The 24,166-nt window shown below is 36.4% G+C and overlaps 7 protein-coding genes across 17 annotated transcripts in view; 3 read left to right on the plus strand and 4 right to left on the minus strand.

Annotated features, from left to right (window-relative positions):
• Positions 1-202: 202 nt before the first annotated feature.
• On the plus strand, positions 203-3,594 carry LOC144479061 (ETS-related transcription factor Elf-5). 2 transcript variants are annotated; one of them, XM_078197557.1, is made up of 7 exons: positions 203-547; positions 1,789-1,891; positions 1,971-2,228; positions 2,391-2,462; positions 2,545-2,625; positions 2,697-2,892; positions 3,055-3,594. In XM_078197557.1, the coding sequence occupies exons 1-7, from the start codon at positions 506-508 to the stop codon at positions 3,164-3,166; spliced, it is 864 nt and encodes a 287-aa protein (XP_078053683.1). In that variant the 5' UTR covers positions 203-505; the 3' UTR covers positions 3,167-3,594. The 2 variants fall into 2 exon arrangements, with proteins under 2 accessions (XP_078053683.1, XP_078053684.1); XM_078197558.1 differs by lacking the exon at positions 203-547 and adding an exon at positions 609-1,529.
• On the minus strand, positions 3,268-8,781 carry Art3 (arginine methyltransferase 3). 3 transcript variants are annotated; one of them, XM_078197556.1, is made up of 8 exons: positions 8,761-8,781; positions 7,502-7,855; positions 7,252-7,421; positions 5,285-5,452; positions 5,025-5,212; positions 4,713-4,939; positions 4,278-4,637; positions 3,268-4,198 (listed from the first exon to the last, which is right to left on the minus strand). In XM_078197556.1, the coding sequence occupies exons 2-8, from the start codon at positions 7,821-7,823 to the stop codon at positions 4,083-4,085; spliced, it is 1,551 nt and encodes a 516-aa protein (XP_078053682.1). In that variant the 5' UTR covers positions 7,824-7,855; positions 8,761-8,781; the 3' UTR covers positions 3,268-4,082. The 3 variants fall into 3 exon arrangements, with proteins under 3 accessions (XP_078053682.1, XP_078053681.1, XP_078053678.1); XM_078197555.1 differs by lacking the exon at positions 8,761-8,781 and adding an exon at positions 8,335-8,725; XM_078197552.1 differs by lacking the exon at positions 8,761-8,781 and adding an exon at positions 8,142-8,725.
• Positions 8,782-8,874: 93 nt separating this feature from the next.
• On the plus strand, positions 8,875-11,211 carry LOC144467777 (uncharacterized). 2 transcript variants are annotated; one of them, XM_078176718.1, is made up of 9 exons: positions 8,875-9,000; positions 9,135-9,522; positions 9,588-9,840; positions 10,037-10,165; positions 10,230-10,332; positions 10,411-10,534; positions 10,605-10,752; positions 10,824-10,952; positions 11,036-11,211. In XM_078176718.1, the coding sequence occupies exons 2-9, from the start codon at positions 9,406-9,408 to the stop codon at positions 11,209-11,211; spliced, it is 1,179 nt and encodes a 392-aa protein (XP_078032844.1). In that variant the 5' UTR covers positions 8,875-9,000; positions 9,135-9,405. The 2 variants fall into 2 exon arrangements, with proteins under 2 accessions (XP_078032844.1, XP_078032845.1); XM_078176719.1 differs by having other exon boundaries at positions 8,901-9,000; positions 9,343-9,522.
• Positions 11,212-11,310: 99 nt separating this feature from the next.
• LOC144467776 (fidgetin-like protein 1) lies at positions 11,311-14,070 on the minus strand. Of its 3 annotated transcripts, none has more exons than XM_078176717.1 (3): positions 13,686-14,070; positions 13,417-13,609; positions 11,311-13,096 (listed from the first exon to the last, which is right to left on the minus strand). In XM_078176717.1, exons 2-3 carry the CDS (start codon positions 13,569-13,571, stop codon positions 11,311-11,313), a joined length of 1,941 nt encoding a protein of 646 aa, XP_078032843.1. In that variant the 5' UTR covers positions 13,572-13,609; positions 13,686-14,070. The 3 variants fall into 3 exon arrangements, with proteins under 3 accessions (XP_078032843.1, XP_078032841.1, XP_078032842.1); XM_078176715.1 differs by having other exon boundaries at positions 13,417-13,615; XM_078176716.1 differs by having other exon boundaries at positions 13,417-14,070.
• A 753-nt stretch (positions 14,071-14,823) lies between these two features.
• Positions 14,824-15,862, minus strand: LOC144467952 (uncharacterized). Its single transcript, XM_078176983.1, has 4 exons — positions 15,806-15,862; positions 15,387-15,639; positions 15,076-15,174; positions 14,824-15,006 (listed from the first exon to the last, which is right to left on the minus strand). Exons 2-4 carry the CDS (start codon positions 15,636-15,638, stop codon positions 14,824-14,826), a joined length of 534 nt encoding a protein of 177 aa, XP_078033109.1. The 5' UTR covers position 15,639; positions 15,806-15,862.
• A 2,562-nt stretch (positions 15,863-18,424) lies between these two features.
• LOC144467612 (uncharacterized) lies at positions 18,425-21,598 on the plus strand. The gene is made up of 5 exons (XM_078176499.1): positions 18,425-18,431; positions 18,987-19,154; positions 19,567-19,736; positions 21,035-21,200; positions 21,357-21,598. Exons 1-5 carry the CDS (start codon positions 18,425-18,427, stop codon positions 21,596-21,598), a joined length of 753 nt encoding a protein of 250 aa, XP_078032625.1.
• The window catches only part of LOC144478909 (A disintegrin and metalloproteinase with thrombospondin motifs like), a 33,174-nt gene continuing 30,604 nt past the window's right edge, over positions 21,597-24,166 (minus strand). For 2 of the 5 annotated variants that reach the window (XM_078197277.1, XM_078197278.1), the window contains 2 exons: positions 23,654-24,081; positions 21,597-22,552 (listed from right to left, as the gene is read on the minus strand). In XM_078197277.1, coding sequence (XP_078053403.1) covers positions 22,416-22,552; positions 23,654-24,081 — 565 coding nt within the window. In that variant the 3' untranslated portion in view covers positions 21,597-22,415. The remainder of the gene's footprint in view (positions 22,553-23,653; positions 24,082-24,166) is intronic. The other 3 variants (XM_078197280.1, XM_078197279.1, XM_078197281.1) reach the window with 2 other exon arrangements.

Genomic DNA, 24,166 nt, shown 5'->3' on the forward strand with positions numbered 1-24,166 from the left:
GGGTCTCGTATATGCATCGCGCAGAGAGGTCGGCACCAGAGCTGATTTTCCGGTGTGTGTATACGCGTTTCGCACCTCTTGTTCTGGATCACGGAGACCGCCGCCAATGGAATGTATCCGCAATTATTGCGTCAGCAGTCACGAAGCACGTCGCCGGTGATTGGCCAGCACCGAAGAGCGGGAAATCCCCGTTGAAACCTGCTCTTCCGCGCTGTCCGTCCCCGGTTCTCCCGTTGACGTCTTCTGCGTCACGGTGAGCTGCTCAACTCCGAGCTTTGTCGGAGACATTCCGACGACCGGGCGATCAGTATCGTGCTACACAACACCGCGGCGACGTCGCCGCCGCATTCGGAGAGAATCGCGTCCACCTGCCGCCAAATCCGACCAAAACAGTGATGCGATCTCGTTACCACACTTTGTGACATAGATCACGTGAAACAACTACACCCGAACAACTACGCTCGCGTTGTTTGTACCGCCCACGCGCCACCAGTGAATCCCGAAGATGGATCCCTTCGATACTTATCACAGAACCGACTTATCCGAGGTGAGTTGAAAAGTTTGGACCAATACCAACTCCGGAGCCATTGAACACACGGAGAACCACGGACTGTTTGAAATTCAAATCATTCGAACAATACGAATTTCAAATAAGATGTAATACGTTATTCGATGTACGGTGCCCGTAATCGAACCGTAGTTGACGGACCAAGGTTTCGTCAACAATCGTGTTATCCACCAGACTACTACTCGACCGAATTGAGTATGTATCGTGGTATTACTCTGACGATAGTATTGTTTGTACGTCTGGTAATTTACCATCTACGGTATCAAAAGCGTTCCATCTAGAATACTTGTGCGAATTAATTAGCAGTGGCGTTTTATCAAGATGCACTTCTTAAATCTTTCCGTTCAGACAGTTTATAGATTGCGAATATTTTCTAGACAATCTCTATATCGTATTTACCCAGTTTTAAGAGATCAACGATTACGTTCCTTATAATTCGACGGCCATTATCACAAGTGTCTAGCTTGCAAACGTATCACTTTGGTCCAAGCGTTGTATCTTCTCTGGTTGTTTGTTTGGTCGGCTTGATGTTTTACTTGGCAAACATTACGCGGCTTGTACATTAAAGCTATTGCTTTAGTCAGTTGCACGTGCTGGTAACGAGTTTTCTTTTTCCATTTGATATCGTATCACGTGCGTCGTTAGTGCGCTCGCGCTAGTTTCTCAAGAAATCGGTCGCGCCTAGGAAGAATTAAATGATAGAGCAGCTCCCCAGAAAGTTAAAATTCTTTATGTTGCTGAAACACAACGTTACAGACACGCGTGTTCAGGTTTTAGATAAACGCCTGTAAAGTATCGTACTTGAAACATATGCATATTCGTAATGCGTTCATCGGAATCGATGATTTGCATTTTTATTTCGTAATGTTGGCGTTACGTCAAAACAGTAAACTCAATGTTTAAAAGTGTGCGCTCGAAGCTGAAACACTGAAATACTTTGTGAGACGAAAATAATAAAAACGTAAGTAACAATCGATAATTGTTTGCGATACTAAGGACGCGTACACGCGATTTCATGCAAATTGCTTAGAGGCTCGAGGAAACAAAGATAACGATAGAGGAGCAGCGCGCGGTTATTTATTACGAATTCACGATACTTGGTTTCGTGTAGAGACTCTGCTTATAACCGCGACGTAAATACCACTTGGTTTTACGCGTTCGAGTGCTGCAGCTTGACTTCGTTTCAGATTTGTTTGTCATACGATACATTCCGGTTGCAGGTGTATTCGTCGTTCGGAAATCTCAACGATGACGACGATCATCTTTTGCTGGACATGGACTCTATGGTGACCAGAAAAAGCAATCAGAAGAAGTGCGATTTCGGTAATATTTGTGACAGACAGTGAGTCGCAAAAGTATTCGAACGCTAGTGTAACTATAATTAAATATAATTTTTGAACAGGTGAAGAAACCAATGAGATCGATGGTACCGGATGGTCGGAGAAACCTGTTAGAAGCTGGTGTCAAGAGGAGACAATAAATTGGCTGATGTTTGCAGCGTCTACCATCGGTCAGCCGTACAGTTCGATTCAGCACAGTCTCGCAGTGCCTGGCAACGAGTTAGTCACCTTCACGCGAAATGATTTTATCAATCACGATCCTGTATATGGGAATCAGCTCTATAATCTACTTCACTCGCAACAACATATCTCGAATTTCCGTACGTAGTCGCTATTATCCGAAACGTTGGTAGTCTATGTACATAAATATTCAAATAATAAAACGTTCGGCCAATCGCAGTATCTTATTTCTTGTACACCCTTTACAATCGGCTCTGGTTCAATGAATGAGACAAAAGGAAAATGAATAACTTTGATTTCAGTGCCATCGTTCGACACCATTCATCCCCATTCCGAAGACGAATACACACGGACCAATTCGAACAATGCGTCAGGTAATGAATTTTTAACGTAAATTTCATGATAAAATTAATTCGGGCTACGTTAGCATGTATACGAAATTTCATATGTTTGTAGATGCGGAATCGGATAACAGTATTGAAGTGTCCACCAAGCGACCGCCGGGCAGACCAAGGGTGTTGAAACCAAAAAAGACTTGTAAGTGTTGACCAAATTTACCTTTTACTTTTGTCTCAAATTTCACTAATTTTGTCTAAACGTGCTTTTAGCTACCAGTCAGGGAAAGCTGTGGGAGTTTATAAGGGACTTGTTGCGCAATCGAGAAACTTGTCCCAGCTTAATTTGTTGGGAAGATTATTCGCAAGCAAAATTTCGGTTTGTCAAGAGCGATGAAGTTGCGAAACGGTGGGGCTCGCGAAAAGGAAATACAAAGATGACCTACGAAAAATTAAGCCGAGCCATGAGGTGATTAATAATTAAAATTAAAGGCTATACCTCCGAAAACCGGTCACATCGGAATTGACATGAAATGAAAATCCGGTAGAACCGATTGTCGATAGTAAGGCCATAGATTTTGACATGCGTGTAGCGTTACAAATTTCATTTATACGTCAACTATTCTTTCAGGTATTATTACAAAAGTAAAATCTTCCTTCCCGTACTCGGTCGAAGATTGGTCTATCAATTCGGGCCCAATGCAAAAGGCTGGCAGACTGATAATCCGAACTTCCGGTACTGATCTATCTACTAGGATAATCGATTACTAAGTGCGAAGGAACAAGAAGGCAAACTTGTGATTTGTAAATACTTCTATCAGTCAGGATGAAATTTTTCAAAGCATTTTAACGTTAGAGCAAAGTATTTTTTGACGTTTCGATTAAGAACCTCAAAAGACTAAGAAGAAAAGATCTAGTATTATAGGTGATACATGTTGGCTGTAAATAATAAGAAAACGGTATGAATGAACAAAAATTCCAAGATTTTTCCTATTCGCGTACGCGTGTATTTCGTATGAATCAGTGGAATTAAATTTAGTCGTTTAAGGTTTTTACAGTTTTATTTAATTTTAAGCTTAATAGATCATTTACGTCTGTAAAAGTATACGTATAATCAAGAAAGATAATAATCCTCGTGACTTACAATCAAATAAATTCCTATTCTTTTTTATATCACCGAGTTGTTATTGTATACCTTAATTCTGGAAGCATTGAACATCTTTTAAACCGAACCCTGACCAAATTGAGACGTCGGGTCAACTTTAAAAAGGGCTACGTTATGTCGTTCACTTTATGTCTAGGATCTCGAACGATTTGAGAGAAAAAATATCTGAATTTCTGCTTCCGTTTAATTTGTTTTACAAACTATGGAAGATGGACTATTAGTTTGAATACGTATCGCGTCGATTAACCCCAAGAAACTGTTGAGAGTCAATAATTGGATACTTATTCTACAATAGCACATGTAAGAACGTTGGCAGAAATATTTTTAAAGTTAATTTCGGACGATTCGATTACTAGTTAAGAAGACTCTACATAGTTTACGTGTTGTGGTCGAAAAGTCGTAGAAGCAGGATAGTCATCGACAATGTCATAAACGATAAGCTGTTCTGGACCCTAGGTTTTTTACTTGTTTGGCACTTGGAAATATTGCAAGTTTCAAAGCGACTGTAAATTATAAACTTGAGACATATTCTCGACTTCAATCATAATCACAAGTCCTCGAAGATCTTTTGTATGTCTGCGACAGTTTACTTTGCAGTGCAGGACGTCACCTTTAAAAGAATTTTTTCTTTTAGATAAATCACACTAAACAGCAAATTTCCCTTTTCTTTTTCGTTCGCTATAACTAACCTTCGGTGATGCTAATTGGTTCTTTCAATGAGAACACTGTTTGTTTCCAATGGGTCGGAGGTGAGTAAGGTCCTGTACTGAAATGTATTGGATTGTCTAAGTCGAAAAAGATGTCGAAAAAACCAACAATTGCGGTCAGCGATCCAGTCTTTTTTACTTTCAATTCGAACGATGTCGAGAAATTCATGTACTCCATCGTCGCTTCATACAAATCAAACCTTTGAATTTCAACAGTGTTCGTTATTAATTCGTCGACAGCGCAGACCTCTATGTTTGGTTCGCGGATCACTTCCGCTTTCATGCAGCTCATTTTAAAGCCATATACATTCGACCAATAATCGATAAGTTCGACGTATCTTTCTACAATACAAATGGTTTCATAAAATTATTATCTTATTATCAGAAACACAATGATAAAACCATTAATTAACGTACTAGTGTCTCCACTTCCCACGACGCTAAGTGTACATCTATTAGGCAGAAGTAGCCCACCAGGTGCTAAATAATGATCTCTAGCATATATCACTGTGTCTAACATACATTCGAAAAAAAGGAAATAGCCCATCCACTCGGACACAATTACATCTACTTTTTCATCTTCGAGATTAATATCCTCAAGACGTCCTTTTTTTAAAGTGATAATATCACTCAAATTGTTTTCTCTATAATTTTAAAACGTTCTTATTATTATAAAAACAAAGTAGAACAGTTTGAATATTCATTTAATATTTGAAATATTTTGTATACCTTACTATGTCTATGGCTTGATATATTACATCTGACTGATCAACACTAATAACTTTACTGCATCCAGTTTTGGCAGCAAACATAGATAAAATGCCAGTCCCACAGCCAACATCTAATATCACTTTATTATTAAATCTGTGTGTATTCATTAATAATGCATCGCGATAACTTTCTGTTCTTATTTTATCCTGTGGGAAGTATTATTTCTAGAATTATTACTGTCCAGTGTGAAACACAAACACATAAAGTAAAATACATACCGTTAACATCTCATGATGTATTGCAAAGTGACTGTATGCATTGAAATAACTTTCGTCGAGGCGGCAATTAAAATTACTATGAGACCTAATACTATTGCTACTATTGCTCTTATCAAAATCATCATCCATAATCAGTTTCTGTACTTGTTCTGTCATCTCATCGATTTGCTAAATAATAATATAATGAAGCAAATTACACTTGTTCATACTTCCAAAAACCGGACATACTCGACTTGGTTGATATTTTACAAATTGCTTCATTTAGAAACAGTCTTTGTCAGAACAATTTTCTGCTACTCGAAGTTAAGATCCCCAAAATTTTGCAAAGAATTTTTTCATTATTCTGACAAACATAGTTTTCATGTAAAATGAAGCTATTTACAAAATTTCAGTCAAATTAGCTGTGACCAGTTTTCGAAAGTTACGATCTCTTACTCTTTTTATGTTATACAGGATGATCAGTAATTATGGAAACACCGGAAAATGGGGGGTTCTTGAGGCAATTTCAAGTAACCTTTTCCTTTGCCGAAATGCAATCTGCGGCTTCGTTAACGAGTTACTAATGAAAAAAGATAGCTCCGTGCGGACGATTTTTCCTGCTGCTGCGCATACGAGTCAGCTGACTGAAGCCTATCTCATCCCCGGGGCGCGACGGAAGGAGAGGTCTGCGCTCCGACTTTGAGCCCGGTTCGAAGTAACAAACAAAGATTTTAGAAATGTCCTATTAATTTCAAAAATTTCACTAATATTATGAACGAAAAACTCACCCATTCAGTTGTAAATGTTATAATCCAGAAGTTGTAGACCATGTATGTAAAACGACGCAGATTACACTAACGTTCACTTTCACTCCACTATTATTCCACACTGATCACGAATTATGCCTCCATGTAAGTATTGCACAAACACCCAAAATATCTTGTACCGTTGTCGTGGCGCGTATATTTTAAAAAATAACGAAGTTGCAGGCAGGAAATCTGGAACGAAACTGACGGTGTGCACAAAGATCTTCACGCAGACTATGGTTTTAAAAAAATCTGAGATGCTCTGACAAAAAGCAGCACTTCCAAACTGCAACACGGTATAAGAATTTTTCGACGAAAGCCAGACTGGTACGCCGGCAGAATAGTCGACAGGAGAAGTCATATAATACGGCTGGATGAGACAGATGTTTCGAGTGTTTTGAAGCATCGAAATCCTGTGCGATCGAAGGATCTTTCATAGATAATGAGGGGAAAGAGTGTGACGATGAAAATTACGGAAACTCGCAGTCTCTACACAATGATCCCAAGGTCACTTGAAGCTGTCTCATTCTAACATCTGCAGCGTGCGTGTGACCAAATTTCTGTAGGAAGGATTCCCGTAATTTTCACGGAAAGATCCTTCGATGCTCCAAAACACTCGAAACATCTGTCTCATTCAGCCGTATTTTATGACTTTTACTATCGACTATTCTGCCGGCGTACCAGTCTGGCTTTCGTTGAAAAATCCTTACACCGTGTTGCAGTTTGGAAGTGCTGCTTTTCGTCAGAGCATCTCTGATTTCTTTAAAACCATAATCTGCGTTGCTACAAGGAAGGACATAGTCTGCGTGAAGATCTTCGTGCACACTGTCAGTTTCGATCCAGATTTCATCCCTGTAACTTCGCCGTTTTTTAAAATGTACGCGCCGCGACAAAAGTACAAGATATTTTTGGTTGTTTGTGCAATACCTAAATGGAGGCATAATTCTTGATCAGTGTGGAATAATAGTACAGTGGAAGTGAACGTTAGTATAATCTGTGTCGTGTTACATACATGGATTACAACATTTACAACTGAATGGGTGTATTTTCCATTAATAATACTTGTGACATTTTTTAAATTAATAGGAAATTCATAAAATCCTTGTTCGTTACTTTGATTGTGGTTCAAAGCAGTCGCTTGGAGATCAGCCTGTATACATTTCAATATAGCTATATGCGTACCTGTTTTGTCAAGTAACATGCCATTTCACGTTGTTCCAACTCTGCTCGCAACACCTGTATCGTTCTCTGTAATTCAGCAAAATGGGCTTCTGACAAAGTGACACAACCATTCTCCGAGTTTACTGTATACGCAATAGGCTTCGTTGTTTTCTCCTCCAAGTCATCAATGTCTTTAAAAAAATAAACATGGAAAAATTTCAGAAGTTCGAGAGAAATCAATCTTTAATAAATTATTGGACTTGAGGCATACCAAACATCAACCAGGGATCATATTCAATGATAGGCATTAAATATTTGTCGTTTTCCCATGTTTTAATATTCAACGCATTCAATTGATCGGGGGAAACATTCTTTTGCCTGATAAAATTAATCAGCTTGATATACGAATAAGTATCCAAAGAATGTCTTGTTACAAAATTTTTCAAGTCAAATTTATGTGATTTGATAAGATGTTCCAATGCTTCTGTGAAGTTACTTGTACCCTCATTACAAAAGAGACATGGTATGGTTTCGAAAATTTCATTGACTTCATCCCAGTCATCTCCACTGTCATCGTCACTGGTTCCATCCATAGCAGATTCTACATCAGTCTTTGTTGAAGCAGCTGAAAATCGAAAGTAATAATGCTAATGCTACAATTATTACTAGAATAGTAATATACTAATTAAAATATAGTAATTTCAAAACACAGCAATGATAATTATTAAAGTATCAATTAATGATTACTGTAAGTAATCTCCGAGATGAAAATGTCTGTCTCATCGAATATAGTAAACGATACTGTAGAGTAATTGATATAAATTCTAATTGTCAATTAGCAGTTGTCAAACTGCTAATTGTCGATTTGATAAGAATGGTTTATCGAGAATTAACAAAAATTTAATCAATACCTTCTTTTGTCATTTTGCGATTAAGTGCTTTTTTCATACAACTCATTCGTGCACGTGCAGATGTATAGGCGAAGGCCAGACTTGTTTATTGTTTAAACAATAACCCTATGCACCCTGCGGTAGCAGCCAACAATACCCTATCGTGTGTGTTCTATATAAACTAGAATTTAATATTTATTGATTCCATTCGTACTCAAGAGCTCTTCACTGTTCTTCGCCACAGAGGATCTTTAAAGAAGTGAAACTTCGGGATCTCCCGCAAGCATTTCTAACTTTCTAAGTAGGAATGTTCGATTCCGCTTCGACTCTTTAGAAGATTGACTTTTTTGGTTGAAAGATCGATCATTTGAATCGATTCTTCAATATACGATTTTTCACAAAATCGATTCTTTCATGTTAGAATAAAAAAGTGATCTTTTGTTCTCTAGAAGAATTAATTTTAACTAATAAAAGGTCGAATCAAACTGCTCAATGTGTTCATTCTTTTAGTTTTCTACACGATTCCTTTATCTTCATAGGTATATCTATGTATTCATTTGTGCCCTCGGTGCATATATTATATAGAGTATGTATGCTCCCAAGCTTGTGGTCACTTTTACAAAATAATATACATACATACATATGTTCTCATATCAATCCTTAGGTTACATCTTTTGGTAAAATCGATTCTGAGTGAATTCGAGAATCGATTTTCCAAGGTGAATCGAACATCTGTATTTCCAAGCGTATTGCAGTGAAGTTAGCAGTACACTAATATAGAATATCGATAGTTAAATAGAGGACCGAAATGTGTACATATTTCAAAATTCTTTACATACATAAACAAAGTAATTAATGTAAATAAAGTAGTGTAATTAAAGTAAGTAAAGTAATGTAATTTTTTGGAAAAAAGAAGTAATAAGTTTAGGAAAATATATTGCAATATTAGACTATTTTGTTGTAAGGTTACTCAATATTTTACATTACAAATTATCTGTTTCTTTTTTCTGATAGCATTAAAATAAAAACGAAACTCTATCTTTTGAATATATAGAACGCAGTTGATTTTTGATTTACATAAGTATTAACAAATAATGAAACGGGATGTTTTATATTTGTAATTTGTCGAAAAGTACATGTATTGATGTTTGTACATGTATTTGAACATGCTATGTGCTGACAATATGTAACAATCATCTATTGATTACATTTGTAAAAGAAGAGGATTTGCTGCTAAAATAAAATAGACATTTACAGTGCTCAGTGGTAAATTGATATTTAGAAAATGTATTTTCCTCAAGAAATATGGGAACATATATTTTTATATGTTGATGCAGTAACACTTACAAATTTAAAAGTTGTATGTAATTCCTGGAACAAAATCATCAATAAGATTTTGAAGGTATATTATGCACCTTATATATGTGCATATTAACCAATGATTAACCATTTATTAATTAATTGCAGAAAAATAATCACTGGTCCAAAGCTTGTGAAAAAGACATACCAGAATATTTATGGAGTACTTTCTGTGAGTCATTGAATCCTACAAAGTATTACACAGAATTCCATGACAAATGTGATTCTGAAATGTGGATGGCATTATACAAACTATGGAGAACATGTAAAAATGTAACGAGATGGAATTTAGATGTTAAATTCATTGAACCGTTACAAGCAGAGAATAGTACAGAACAGATTACCTGCATTGAAACATCAGGTAATTTAATTAGATTTATAAGTATCAAATTAAAATTATCAATGTATGTTGTATTATCAAAATACCTCTTTTGATACAAACTCAATTTAACACTGAGCCAGCATTACTGGTACAAAGTCAATTTAATATTGTGCTACCGCTAGTGATATTAAAACAATGGTTACTACATGAAGATTAATTTGAAGCACTTCTATAGGGAACCTAATGGCTGTGGGATCTAGTGAAGGTTACATTTATTTTTACGATATTTGTGATATATATAGAGGACCATTTTATGTAGTTGACCATTTGGAATGTGTGCTGAGTATACAATTTATTAGAGACGGTATTTATATATTCTTCTAGTTAATTTTAATATAGATTCTTAACTAACGCCATTTTTTTTCTAGAAACGTGTACCGTTTGTGTATGTCGTTCTTCGAACAACCACATAAGTATGTGGGATGTCAAAGCAAAAACATTGATTGAAAAAAAAAGGGGGGAGTTGATTTGGTATGGTTTTAATAATATAAAATACGAACAAAATAACATAACTATTCCAGTTGTTATTAAATGATAAATGTTTAATAGTACAAGTTACAGTTATTGTTATACCGCTGTCCGTAATATGATAATTGTCGAAGGGCCAATACCTAGAACAATATACGAATTTAATACAACCAAAGTTATTGCTATTGGTGCAGACAATGATAAGGTAGTAGTATTAGTAGTATTCGACGAATTATTAATTCATTAAACTTAAACAATAAAATGTCATAATTAAGGTACATTTTTATACACGAGAGCATTTTGTGCATTTAAATTTGTATGACGGTAGTACAAAGTATGTAACTTGGACTCTTGCCGAACCGCCAGGCACAAGAATTCGTCGCTTTTACGTATTTAAACCGGATAGGGTCGTCTGCATCACAGGTAACGATATTTTCAGCAGTTCTCAAATCTGTAAAACATAATTGAACGACGAGATTTTTCTGTGATTTTAGAGACTGGATATCTAGGATTTTTAGTGAGAGGTGAGAAATGGGAAATGCACAATTTACTTCCGATTCTACATGCTACACCGACGACGGTTTTAGTGTATGGTCATATACTTTTCGTAGGCGTAGATTCCGGTAATATACATATGGTACATTAAGCCAGATTTAGTATTTCAAAAATATCGCTGATCGCGCTAAATAATAATCATAATTTTCAGGAAATGTCTACGCATTTTATGTAGATGACTTTGAAGCAGTTAACTTCAATATGATTGATTCCAAGCAATTGACTCTCGATTACACAGCTGTTGTATCACTGAATATACTCGCGCATATCGAACTCTATTTAATAGTTTCTTATACAAAAAAAATATACATAGTTCAACTAAATTAACGTGTAGCTTTTAGTTTTGGAGACATTCATAATATGTTTCTTGGAAAAATTTATTTTACAAAACTATAATGTGATATTAAATTACTGAATAAATTGTGTTTACACTTTATAATTCTGCGCTGTTCCAGAACCGTATATAGAATCCCATTCAACATAAGTTGTTAGACTGGATTCCGATACGCTTGGACGTACGTAAATCAGTGCCTCCTTGAAATCGTCGACTGTTATATGTCTGACATCCTCTTTTTTTATATTCTCTAACTGACTAAATGGAATACTTCTTATTGGTCCCATGCTAGCTTCTTTGCACAAATTGCACATATCCGCCCCCGAATATCCCTGCGATTCTTCAGCTATGTGGTTAACTTGTTCTTCTGTAAGATTATGCGGAATTGTTACTAATAAATTGTTTATAATTTGTTTACGAGCTTCGAATTCTGGTAAAGGAACGTAGAGGCGTTTAACGAGTCTTCTACGTGCTGCTTCGTCTAACTCGTGAGGTCTGTTTGTTGCTCCCACGATTAAAATACGATCTTCCTCCGTAGTGGCGGCTCCGTCCAATTGTACTAAAAACTCGGTTTTCAATCTCCTGGAGCTTTCATGTTCAGTCTCGGATCTTTGTGTGAGCAACGAGTCGATCTCGTCTACAAAAATAACCGCCGGCTGATAAACTCTGGCAACAGCGAATAATGCCCTGACCATTTTTTCTCCTTCACCTATCCACTTGGAGGTCAACGAACTTGCAGAAATCGAAAAAAACGTTGATTTACTTTGAGCTGCTATGCATTTGCCTATAAGCGTTTTACCAGTACCTGGTGGTCCAAACAATAAAATTCCTTTAGGGGGTCTCCTTAAACCAGTAAAAATATCAGGTCTCAACATAGGATACACAACTACTTCCTTGATAATCTTTTTTGCATATTGTAATCCAGCAATATCATCCCACGAAACTGTTGCTTTACAGTCCATTATTTCGTTCTTTATCAGCTCCACCATTTTTGGTTCAATGTTCTTTAATCTTTCGTCCTCCACCTCCATTGTTTCAGTATCATTGTTATACATATTATCGGGGGTTTGTGCTTTTTCTTTCTCTTTCTTAAAAGGACATACAAATCGCGAATTGACAGATGCTTTACCACCTAGTGTCTTTTTCTGCCCTGGTTTGTTAACTTTCATCTGTTGAACCGTTAATTCGTCTCTGGCAGTCTTGAAGGAGTTTGTTTTCGGTTTAAATGCTTCAGAATCTTCTTTAGCATTCCGAATAAAAACATGTGAGTTTGATTTTACATTATTTTTATAAGTATTCGGTGCTTCATGATTATTTTTGTGCGCATTATAAGAGTTCTCTCTAACAAACTTAGCAGGTCGTTGGTATTCTTGACTTGCTAAACTAGGCTTTTTAGGCTCGTATCTTTTTTTGTAACTTACACAGGTGTTGCTACTTTCTTCTATAGAGTTACTTAATGTAGATGAGAAGGAAGATGGTTCTATTTCAGTTAAAGTATTATTCTCTGACCTCTCTTTGGTGCCTACATTCGTACCAGGACTAAAATTCAGTTTAGCTTGTGCACTAACTTTTCTATTTCGTACTAAAAATTCTTTATTTTTCCAGGTATTTATAATAGTTTCAATATGCTTATCATTGAATGATCTTCCTTTACATGACAGTGTATTATCGGATTGGCAAGGTAAAGATTTTAGAAAATTCAATGCTGTTTCAGTATCAGTTAATCCAGTCTTCCATTTCTGTGGATTATTGTTGATTCTCGGAGTTTGAGCTTTAAACTGCTTCCAATAATTGTTAACTCCATTTTTATTTTCCATTAGACTTTGATAATCCTTTAGACTTCTTTGAAGTAAACATATTGCCATGTCCTCTGATTCACTGTAATTTCCACCACGTTATGTCAAGGTAATGACTACTGTTTTCTACTTCTATCCAATAATCGTAACTCGATGTTGAATTGACTTTGTATTAATAGCAGTAACATACATCATATTTTTGTGTACATAACATTTCTGTATATAAACATTCGGAATATTTATGCAGAGTCAATTTAATATTGTTTTATTAATGGCTTTAAATCACCACTATCAATATAAAATCAATTTGACTTTAAATCATTATTATTTGTACTATAGTAACGATGCATAGTCAATACGATTTTAATGTTTATCGTGTTGCTTAAATGGTTAAAAACTTACAATTGTTTTGCAGTGAAATATTTTACAGCAAGACATCTACGTTCAAGATCTGCAATTTCTGTGTCATCTTTTTCGGCTTGAGAAAATTTTAAAATATGATATGCCGCTAAAAAGTTGTTTTTCTCTTTATTAACTGTTGTTTCGGATGTAGCCATAACCTCGAAAATGATTTCGGCGTCCACAAAATAAAAAACTTTACCTTACATAAAGAATATGGTTGTATACATATAACATAGCATAATTTATTCGTAAAGTTTAAACATTCGTACCTGTATCTCTATGTATATAAGCAATTAATCAACTAGATTTAAATATAAACTCTTCAAAAATGGACTCTTTTGACACAGACGAAGTACATATATATAAATACATAGGTGACACGCGAGATAAATATCAGGCACACAACACACACACGCGTCACAAACTCTAGGGACCTATGTGGTCCTCATTTTTCGGTTTCCGATTATTTTTCAATACAAAGGTTGTGAATAAGTTTTGTGCAAAATTTTAGCGAGATTGGGCAATAGGAATTAGAAAAACAGTAACTTGGTGTCTAATATCGGAAGAAATTCGCAGGCATCTATGAACGTGGTAGGGGATCCTCTATAGTATGGTGTAGTAGAGAAATTTTTTTGTTCCAATGTTCTGTAGCAGCCGTAGAACTGCAACAAATTCGCTGCCGTGCAACATTGTAGCATGTTACTATGCTTGCGGTCGGAGACCCGGCGAGGGCATACGCACCGGAGGCACGAGGCGTCCGATCGGCGTTTCTTAAAGAAGAGACGATCGGGCGCGAATCCGAGAAACGCGGGCGAAAAGCTCGGTCACTTGGTCGTCAGCTCGCGTCGAGTCCGGTTCTTACACGCGTTAAGTAAAAATAATAAAGTTTCCTTTTGGTGATAGAAGAGTGGTTATTGACCCCCTACCACCTCAGTTCATTTTTGGCGAAATAGATCAATAACTGTGAAGTTACAAAACAACACAATTTATCACAAATATTTCGTTTGTACATAGAAAAATCTAGTATAATATATAAATAGTTTAAAGAAAATTAAGAAATATGTTATAGTCTATTTCTTAAGTTTGATCCTTGCTGCTCATGAATTTGTAGATGAACCAATCCGACACTTCAGGGTTTGCGAAAGTTATTCTTTTTCTTTTGGATTCGCGGAAAGTCCACAATCGGTTCCTTTCTTCTCTACAAATTAAAGTAGTCAACTAATTTAAAAACATAACTAAAACATTAATTAAACGTTAAATACTATTTTTTAGTGCTTTATGCTACCGAGATTTTTGTTTGTATTTCCTTATATATATGTTTCTTTAAAATACATGTTGTTAAAATTTTGAATTTTCGAGACTCTAGAATATTGGAAGTTTCTTACGAAACTAAACATCACTGGTTCACTACTTGGTCCAGATGTCTAAAATCGCGTCCAGCGACTCCGTTGCATCGAGCATCCAAACGAATGATAATACCGACATGCAAAATGCCATGTGAGTTGCAGCACTTTTGTCCGCCATGTAATATGCAAATTCGGTTAATGCGGAATAACGGTTAAAGCCCAAAGTTCCATTTAGCCAAAGTAACTGTAAAATAATGTGATCGATATATTATTTTATTTTTCTTTCCACATTTTTTATTTGATACTGACTTACCCATTTACTCGACTCTTGCGTTAAACAACAAATGACATGCGTAAACGGAACCCAAACAGCAAGTGTTGCTAGATTTGTAGTCAAAACAGCCACCAACATCTACCCAAATATGAAATGGAAAAGAGATCTATTATAACATTCAATAATAACTGAAACGTGCTTTTTCGATAAGAAATATCGTTTTCTTATTTAGAGATCGATATACATATTTTTGAAACTTATTTCACCGCGAAAATGAAAAACATTCCAATTATTCACAAGTTTAAAAGGTTAAGTTTAATATTCTACAAAATAATGAACATCGCTCTTACTTCGTAAATATAAAGAAGTTGGATCGGTGGTTCCTTAAGTGTTCTAGGCCAAAGTTTGTACTCTGCGAGAAGGCATAGTACAGAAAATGTGAAGAGCACCGATGCATATGTTGGTTCAAAAGAAGAACTGCTGTCGTCGTCGAAACATAGGCCTATTATGCAAATTTGTCGAAGATGAGTATACATGCCTGCTGCCACCACTGCCACCCAATGTGGATTTATAGATCCTAGGTAGTCCTTTACAACTTCCATTCTATCATTAAAATTCGATCATGATTCGGTTGGAAAAATTTCACAACAAAAATTTAGAATCTACTACTAAATGTAGTGAATCTTTTAAATAAAAAAAAAGGTTTTGATTTTGCCAAATATCGGCTTCATACTACTGCTATTTTATAAGACATTGACAAGACAACTACCTTTATGCATATAGATGAACCCTCGGCCTGCCAACCTTGAGACACACACAATTTCTCCTCTCATCGGTGAATTAGGTTACGAATCTTGTTGTGTGGTAACAGCGTAAAGCAACGCCTCCTTTTAAATTGTTTAAAACATTTACAACAGTATCGCGTGAAGTGATGTTCGCGGTAGGAATGGCGATTTAAGATCGATCTTTTGGAAATCTGGCGGTTTATCGCGGTAAAATAAATTGGCGCGCGCATTCCCGCCAGTTTACTGCGCATGACAGTGATTTTGAAAGAGTCTCGCCGTTCGAAGTACAATAGCATAAGTCGCCTATACATATACTAAGCATATCGAAACGCTTAATATCTGAATAACGTAATCGATAACTAAAGCTAACGCTGGTTTATAAATTCACACAAGATTCTTTCTTCGGCCGACAGGCGTTGAATGTTCTCGAATTTTGTTCAATTCATTAAATAAATTTTTGTTAAATAAATTGTTAGATCTCAATCGATTTATTATCACTTCTACTTACAATTTCTTTTCCGTACATGCGTTGGTGCAAACGATGCCTCGCATAGGTAGCTAAATATGTAGCTATAAATATCGAGTTGTGCGATCCATTGTGCTTTATTTACGCAACACTCGCAAATAAGCCTAACGATTTATATTTCAATAATTCAGTTTTTATAAAAAATAGCACCGATATATTGTAGGGTTGTTTTCCGAGTGTGAAAAGTAAAATGGTCGCGAGTCGTAAAATACAGAATGAATGAGATACATAGATGTTTAGAGAGTATTGAGCAGGTCGAGTGACGTGGGACCATAGCTTAGGTTCCTCGAAGTCCTGAGTGGCCAAAAGATAGAGCGTGAGCGAATGAGATGAAGATAAGGAAAGAAAGAGAGCGAATAAGCAACAATGAGACATAGTGTGGAAAGATGGTAAAAATGGAAGGGCCGACGGAAAAGATCGAGGGAGAGAGAACCGTCGCCCTGTAAAGTTATGCATAGTTGTCATAGTGTCGTGGATATAGTTGTTGAGTCATTGTTGTCGTTGTTGTTGTTGTTATCGTACGTTATCGTTAATAAACTGTTACTATTACTGTTATTATTATTGTTATTGTTAACCAACGTTAGTTGTTGCCCATTTATTATACTACCACGGAGTTTTGTGGGATTTCCAAACAATAATCCCCCTACAATATTGTATAAATTCTAACATAGTAAGTATAGTAAGACGATCAAATATAAATATAACATCAACGGAATTGGAAATTCCTATCTTCTATCCTAACTCCTGTCTAATATTTTAAATTAGTTTTCGAATTGTTCTGCGAATCGTTCCTCAAATCGATCCCCTACGTTAACGTTGAAATACTGTTGCCGAAGGAAGATCGAACATATTGTCGCTCACAGTAAATGAAGGAGCGATTTCAGATGATTTGGAGGAAACTTGAATAGCGTTAATATCCTCTCAGGTGATAAACGAGGGGCGGTCGCTGTGGGATGTCCGGCGTTCTGATGTCGTTCGACAAATTATCTTGCCTCCATTTCGTTCGAATGCTATGAAAAATAGCCAATAGTATGACGATGCATTACCGTTGATCGATACAGTCCTCTCTTTATATCAGAATAATTAAGCGTTGACATCGTACAAATAATGTTACTTTGTATAGATCGATTCATCTATACGGGCCACCAAAAATTACGTACCACCTGTTTGTTATACGAATAGCTTTTTTAAACAAAAGTTTTACTATACCCTGTAACATTTAATTCGTTGATACGTTGTTCTTTTTCTCACCATAAATACGAAAATCACCTCGAGTTTTTTCATCGTAATATAAAAAATTTGACTTTGCAGTTGGGGAAGCTGCTGGATTCTAAGTAAAAATCTATTAGTAACATTATATAAATTCGATGGATTCAACAATTTATTTCATGCCTTTCTATTTTCTTATTCTATCGTAAGCTTACCTACTTGGATTCACAAACGGATATCGTAGAAAATATGGTTCTTTGGATGACTTTTAGTTTACATGGAAATGTGGTACCATTGTAACATTCTTAGTACCGGTTGGCACGATGAAAGAACGGGACGCTCGATATGGATCAGCGGAGCGTGTTGCGTTGTCATTTATTAACACTAATAGATTTGTGCAGATATAATTTGTGAAGTTTAAACGAAAAAAGAAAAGAAAAAAAAGAAAGAGATAAAACACTGGACGACGCAAGAATCGGCAAAGAATTGTCGATAACGCGTTGTCATGTTTCCTAAAAATTCCATTAATATTATATTAATACTGTATATTATTTAGTCTATTAATATTATATGTGACGTTTTTAGAAAATTGTGTATGATTATGTAGCGATGGTGTGATGTTATTGGAAGGGCGTAACGTTCGAAAGAAAGACCGCCTTCGACATGCGCCTTCGAGAAGATAGCTCCTTCCTTCCTTTCTCACCTGTAATCGTGCTTTTTATTCGTTTGCGGTAGCATCTAGCAAACACCACAGCTACCCTTCCTCGTACCTTCATCTGTTCGCGAAGTGCGTGACATTTAATCGTTGGTGAAGTTAGTGATACCCTTTTGCACAACGTTTTTTCAAGAAACATTAGACAGATTTGTAATGTCCGGTAAGCTTCTAAGTTGAATGTATACAGTATTGTTTTCTTTCTATTCGTAATGAATGGTTTATACAGCATTGTGCGAAGAGATTTTTGGGAACAGAAACGGTCACCTTTCATTTTCCGCACCAGCGGACCGATTATTTTGTTTCGCGACAATATTTGACGAATTCAAAAGAAGTTTGTTGAGCGTGAACATTTTAAGAAAAGAATTTTGCATGAAGTAAATTGTTGCAAAGATCTCTGAACACATTGTACGCCGGTTATTTCTGACGATTTCACTGGCACTGGATCGTGCATAACGATACGCTTTTCGACCAACGATATATGTAACCGGAAAACGTGCTAGAAACGTGTCTCGACGTATAACGTGTTCAAAAAAAATATTTTTAGAAGAGTGATCCAAATCGATTTCAAGATTTTCAAGATTATTTCTTTCGTCGTATTTGAAATGAACAAATAATTAATTAGTTCAAATTATTTGAAGTTGCTATTGCGTCAAACGAATCTATGTTCTTTTTATTTTCAAATATTACCTTTGTGCTTACTATATTTAATGTTTAGTATGGAGCGTTGTTCAGGATATGCCTTTAGATCTAAGCTGCCGGAGTTCTGACAAGAATCGAAACTTGATAAATCATTTCAAGTTTCAAAGGTGTTTACCATGTCAAACATGTGGTAAAAATTTCGACAGGCCTTCTCTGCTGAAAAGACATTTACGAACTCACACAGGTCAGTCTTCTTCTTCTTCTTCTTCTTACGTCGATTTGTACGTTAAATAATTTATCGTTCTTACTCACCTGTTAAACAAATCTAGCACTTGAATATTCTTGTTATTTTTGGAGATATGAAAAACTTTTCAAATCAAAGTTCTTCGGTTTAAAGATGAAAATGTTAATATAGTAATCGCATACTCTTCTATATCGAACGGTTTTCGATAACGATGAGAAAACAGCCAGAAGAAGATTAAAATTTTCTTCCATAATTGTAAACACTAAAATGTGCTGTGATTATAGCTTATGAATAGAAACTACAAAATTTTTATTACGCCTAGTATGTTTGTTACTGAAAATTTCACGTTTGCTTCGACAAATTAAGAAACGTATGGAGATAACTCTAGCATCGATGCAAATACAATTAACAGGAGAGAAGCCGCATGGTTGCACCGTATGTGGAAAAATGTTCAGTACGAGCAGCTCTTTGAACACGCATGTGAGAATCCACACTGGGGAACGACCGCATGAATGTCCCATTTGTGGGAAACGATTCACTGCTTCCTCAAATTTGTATTATCATCGAATGACCCATTACAAGGTTTGTAAATTTTTCGATTATTGTTAACACATTTGATATCGATTGCGATTTAGGCACTCTGTTCGTACAAGGGAACCGGAAATAAATTCCGACTAATCTGTTTCGAATCATATTTAATTAAAAATTATACATAAATAATCCGGAAGGTCCCTTTTATTAGGACTTATCAATTATACTAGTTCATTAATTGTTAGTGAAAAGTTACTTATTATGAATTTTCGAAGGAACTAAGATAATGCGCGCCATGATTGCGCCACAAGAATAGAAAAGCAAATGGTGGCGCCATCTGTGGTGGCGAGTTGTAAACTCACTTTCCCAATCTTTATTATCTATAAGACAAGAACAAAGATGGTGTGCCAGAAAGAGACAAAGCGCGCCGCCCGACTGTTCCGTTAGCGTTGCGCCATCTACTTCTCTCCGTCTTTCACATTACAAGCACTAGAATGATAATTTCGCTTTTCAAACAATAACTTATTAATTATGTAAAAAATCTCGACAAAGTTATAACGAGAAGTTAGCCAAGACACCATTTCATACTTTTGTAACGTAAATATGCGTAAATTATGGCTGCAAAAATAATTAAGCAGTTATTTTTGGCGAGTGTATTTAACTATCCAAGGCTATGTCGGAACACTGCTTCCAAAACTGATTAATAAATCACTTAGCTGCGATGATTTATAAACATTTGTGATCGCAGAATCAAGAGTAGACTTCTAGCGATTTTCCCGATACGTTTTTGATCACAGTTTGTTTTTCGTTTGGTATTTATTTAACGTTTTCTTACGTAATCGTCACGAGACGTAATATCTCAAATAGTTTTACATTGTCTCCGAAAATAATCAATTTTGCGTCTATATTGCGTCAGCTATACTGTTGTTACGATTTTATTGACATTTTGTGCAAAATTAATGAGTTATTAACAATTTTTAGAAGGTACGTCGATCGGTTTAATTAATTGCCTGTAACGTGTAAGATGAGGAGAAGTGGATGGTGCAACAGGGGCGGGGATTTATAGTATATCAGGTCAGCGAAATTTAATTAGAATCACGATACATAATAGTGCCAATGATTAAACAAAATGAAAATAAAACTATATCAGAAGCGAAGAAGATTCTACATTTTTGTGCAATACATACTGTCTTTATTCGTTATTGATTTGTTATTATTGTAACTCGGGAAGGTGAACGTCGTAACATATATGTCAAGGTCAAGGTCATCGAAAGATGCAATTTTAAACATTTATCGAAAATTTGTGTGGCCGAAGCTCAGTATTAATTTTTGAATATGTGCCTGCACAGGAAAAGCCGCATAAATGTAATGAATGCGGGCGGTCCTTTCCAACGCCAGGCGACTTAAGGGCGCACGGATATTCTCATACCGGAAACTGGCCCATGCGATGTTCGGTGTGCAATCGAGGATTTTGTAAACTAGCGGCTTTTCACCATCACGTGCAATTACATAATGGTAACTATCAATTTTTAATACTTTGACGTTCAATCACCTCGAATATGTATCTACGTGTACCTCAGTATGGCTACGTATTTGGTCTATATTCTAAAATGTGATGAATGCGTTTTAGATCCTTGTTATAGGGATAGACTAACGAAGGTCCTATTTCAGGCGAACGAGCTCATCGCTGTAACATATGTAAAAGACAGTTCTCTGTCATTGCCAATTTACGATCGCACCAACAGTCTCACGATTTGAACACGCCTCTTCGAAGCATCGTGAATTATACAAACGTGGTAAGCAATTCGATAACCATGAACGGTATTACGTTCGACGATGTGAGCAGAACCTATTTGCAGTATCCTGCATCATATTCGCCGGAATCCTGGGTCCCACTGCGATACACCAAATAAATCGCTACAATATGTCATAGTCTGAATAAAAATTATTCTTCGATGTAAAAAGGCGCAAACTTCTATAATAAAACTTCCAACTTAAAGCTGCATTTCTGAAATTCTCGTTATAGGCTCGGATAAAAATGTTGAAAGATTAATCGTTTTTAATACTTTTATTGCGGTAATCGATTGCAATTATTGGAAAATTTTGTTGACTCGTCTGGAAAACTGCTGCGGGCATATATAAATTACGTTTGTTTCACGAAGGAGCAAAGGGAGCAGGGGAAACGCGTAAATCGTGTAATCACCATTTATTATCTTGCGCTACAATTTTCATGATTTAGGAAAGCTCGTCTCATATACGCACACACGAACCCGTATGCAATGAAACACTTTTATCGTAATAAAACGCGAGTAGTGACCCACGTGATTACATGTATCGAATAAATATGCATCCGAATACCGAATGAAATCGATCAAATTGTTCGACAGTGATCGACTTCGTAACACCCGTTCTCTGTACAAAGTTCCTGCGGTACTACCGTAAAAAGGGAAGAATGAAGTTATATCTGAATAACAGTTACATCTATCTACTTAACGAAGGGGAACTGCAGTTTGATGTGCGGCCAGGGCTCATGGACCGTCAGAACTTTAAAAGGCCGTTCGGAAAATGTGTTCCGATACCGAGGACGCAATTTAGTCCCTATCGTTCGAGCTTTCTACTCGATCGACCGTGAATGCTTGCCGAGTGCGCAGGCTGATTTTCTCTGTCGGATCCGTGGTCGACATAGCCACGCGACGTCCTAATTAATTGGAATCGTACTTCCTCTTTCGATCAAGCGGAGCAAATCGTCTTTAAGGACGCGCAGCAGCGTTTTTTCACAGATTGCAAATGGCACAGCCATGTTCTCAGCCTGTCGATCAGCTCCGCGCAATCTGACCCTACGTCCGTGCATTCATCGTCCTCTGGTTCTGAAAAGAAATCCGAAAATCGGGTGAACGTTCGTTGAAGAAAACGATCGAGCAAATTCTAGAAGCGACGAGAATAGTCGGATACGATAAGAACGAACTCGGATTGAGAAATCATGATTCTTTTACTTAGCAGGTATTAACGTTTTCGATAATCGTTGGGAACCAAAGAAATACGCATTTTAGAGAAATCACATCTAAAACTGAAATAAACAAATCGGCATTTTAACTTGGCGCGCCACAGTCGCTTCCCCATCAATCCGTTCAAAAATCATTTAGCAAAGTTACGTGCTCGAAAGTCAATCAGGACAAGTTGATTAATTTTGTAAAGAAATTATACAAAGAAATCGGCTATATTGATTTATCGATTGAAAAAGCATGCGACAAAGATGTGCTCGATACATTTTTAAAGACAAAAGTGGACTTTGACTGGTTGGTTTCTGAACCGTTTATAAATATATGCTTTAGTTTCTATTCTTGATTGTCTTCAGTATTTTGTTTTTTGGAATTATTATTTCTCAAATGCGTCGTTTAATCGCAGTGACAAATATTTGTTCCAATTTGAAAATATTTTATAATATTTCGTTCATTGAGAAACGTTTTTACGCAAACGTACAGTCAAGGACCAAAAGATGATAAGACACGCGCAGAATATTTTGTGAGTTAATGAAAAGGGTACCGAAAACTGATGATGCGCATAGAAGATATGTATTTATTCACTGTTCCGTAAGTGAATTGAATGAAGCTGGTTCGGAAATAATCTCCGGATGAAAAGGCAACGAGTCAGTCTGTCACAATTTCCATGATCGTTTCGTAGCCTGAGCAGCTACGTAATAAAATGAATAGCGATCAAAGATGGTCGTCGAACGAGTAAGTAGAATAAGAAGAAAGGTACGTATTTCACAACTGAACCTTGGAATTCGAAAGACGAGAGTATAGGACAGTTAAAGCGAAGAAGACCCAAAGGAAATTGTTATCGGGCTGATAACATTGTCGATGATGATCGATACAATTAGGACGGATTAAAAGAAAATAGAATAGAGGAAAAGTTTCACACATCTAAGAAGAGAAGAGTGGCATTGGTTTGATACAGATTTCTCTTACCCCGACCGTTCGTTTGAAGTTCGTTCTGGTCTCCTTTGGTGGTTGGTGGAAACGACATCGTGCTCATAGTACTCTTATGTTTGAACGGGCTAATTTTCGGGTAACTGAGCTCATTGGTTACTTTCGGAAGGGGACTAACGGTATAATACCAGTTTATATGGTTCGTATACTTTCTGGTAGTGCTACTACCGTATTTGCTCTTAATACTATTGTCGTCGTTAGTATTTACTTTAGTCTTGTATTTGCTGGAGTATAAATAATTGGCAGTCGTGTATATGTATTTGGATGCCGGAGTAGTCGAGAATGGTGTGATGCGTTTGTAAGAACTGGTCGTCGACGTCGACGATGACGGAAAGAGATTCGTTAACGGCGAGGAGTATTTAAATTTTGATAGTAGCGTGCTGTGTGTCGTTGATTCCCACGGATACCTGTGTGAAATACCATTTAATCGTATTATCATTCCAACGATAGTAAACGCATGGGACACGGTTTATCTTCCATACGCAGGTTCGC

This window comes from Augochlora pura, chromosome 3 (assembly GCF_028453695.1).
Source record: "Augochlora pura isolate Apur16 chromosome 3, APUR_v2.2.1, whole genome shotgun sequence".
Taxonomy (NCBI): Eukaryota; Metazoa; Arthropoda; class Insecta; order Hymenoptera; family Halictidae; genus Augochlora; species Augochlora pura.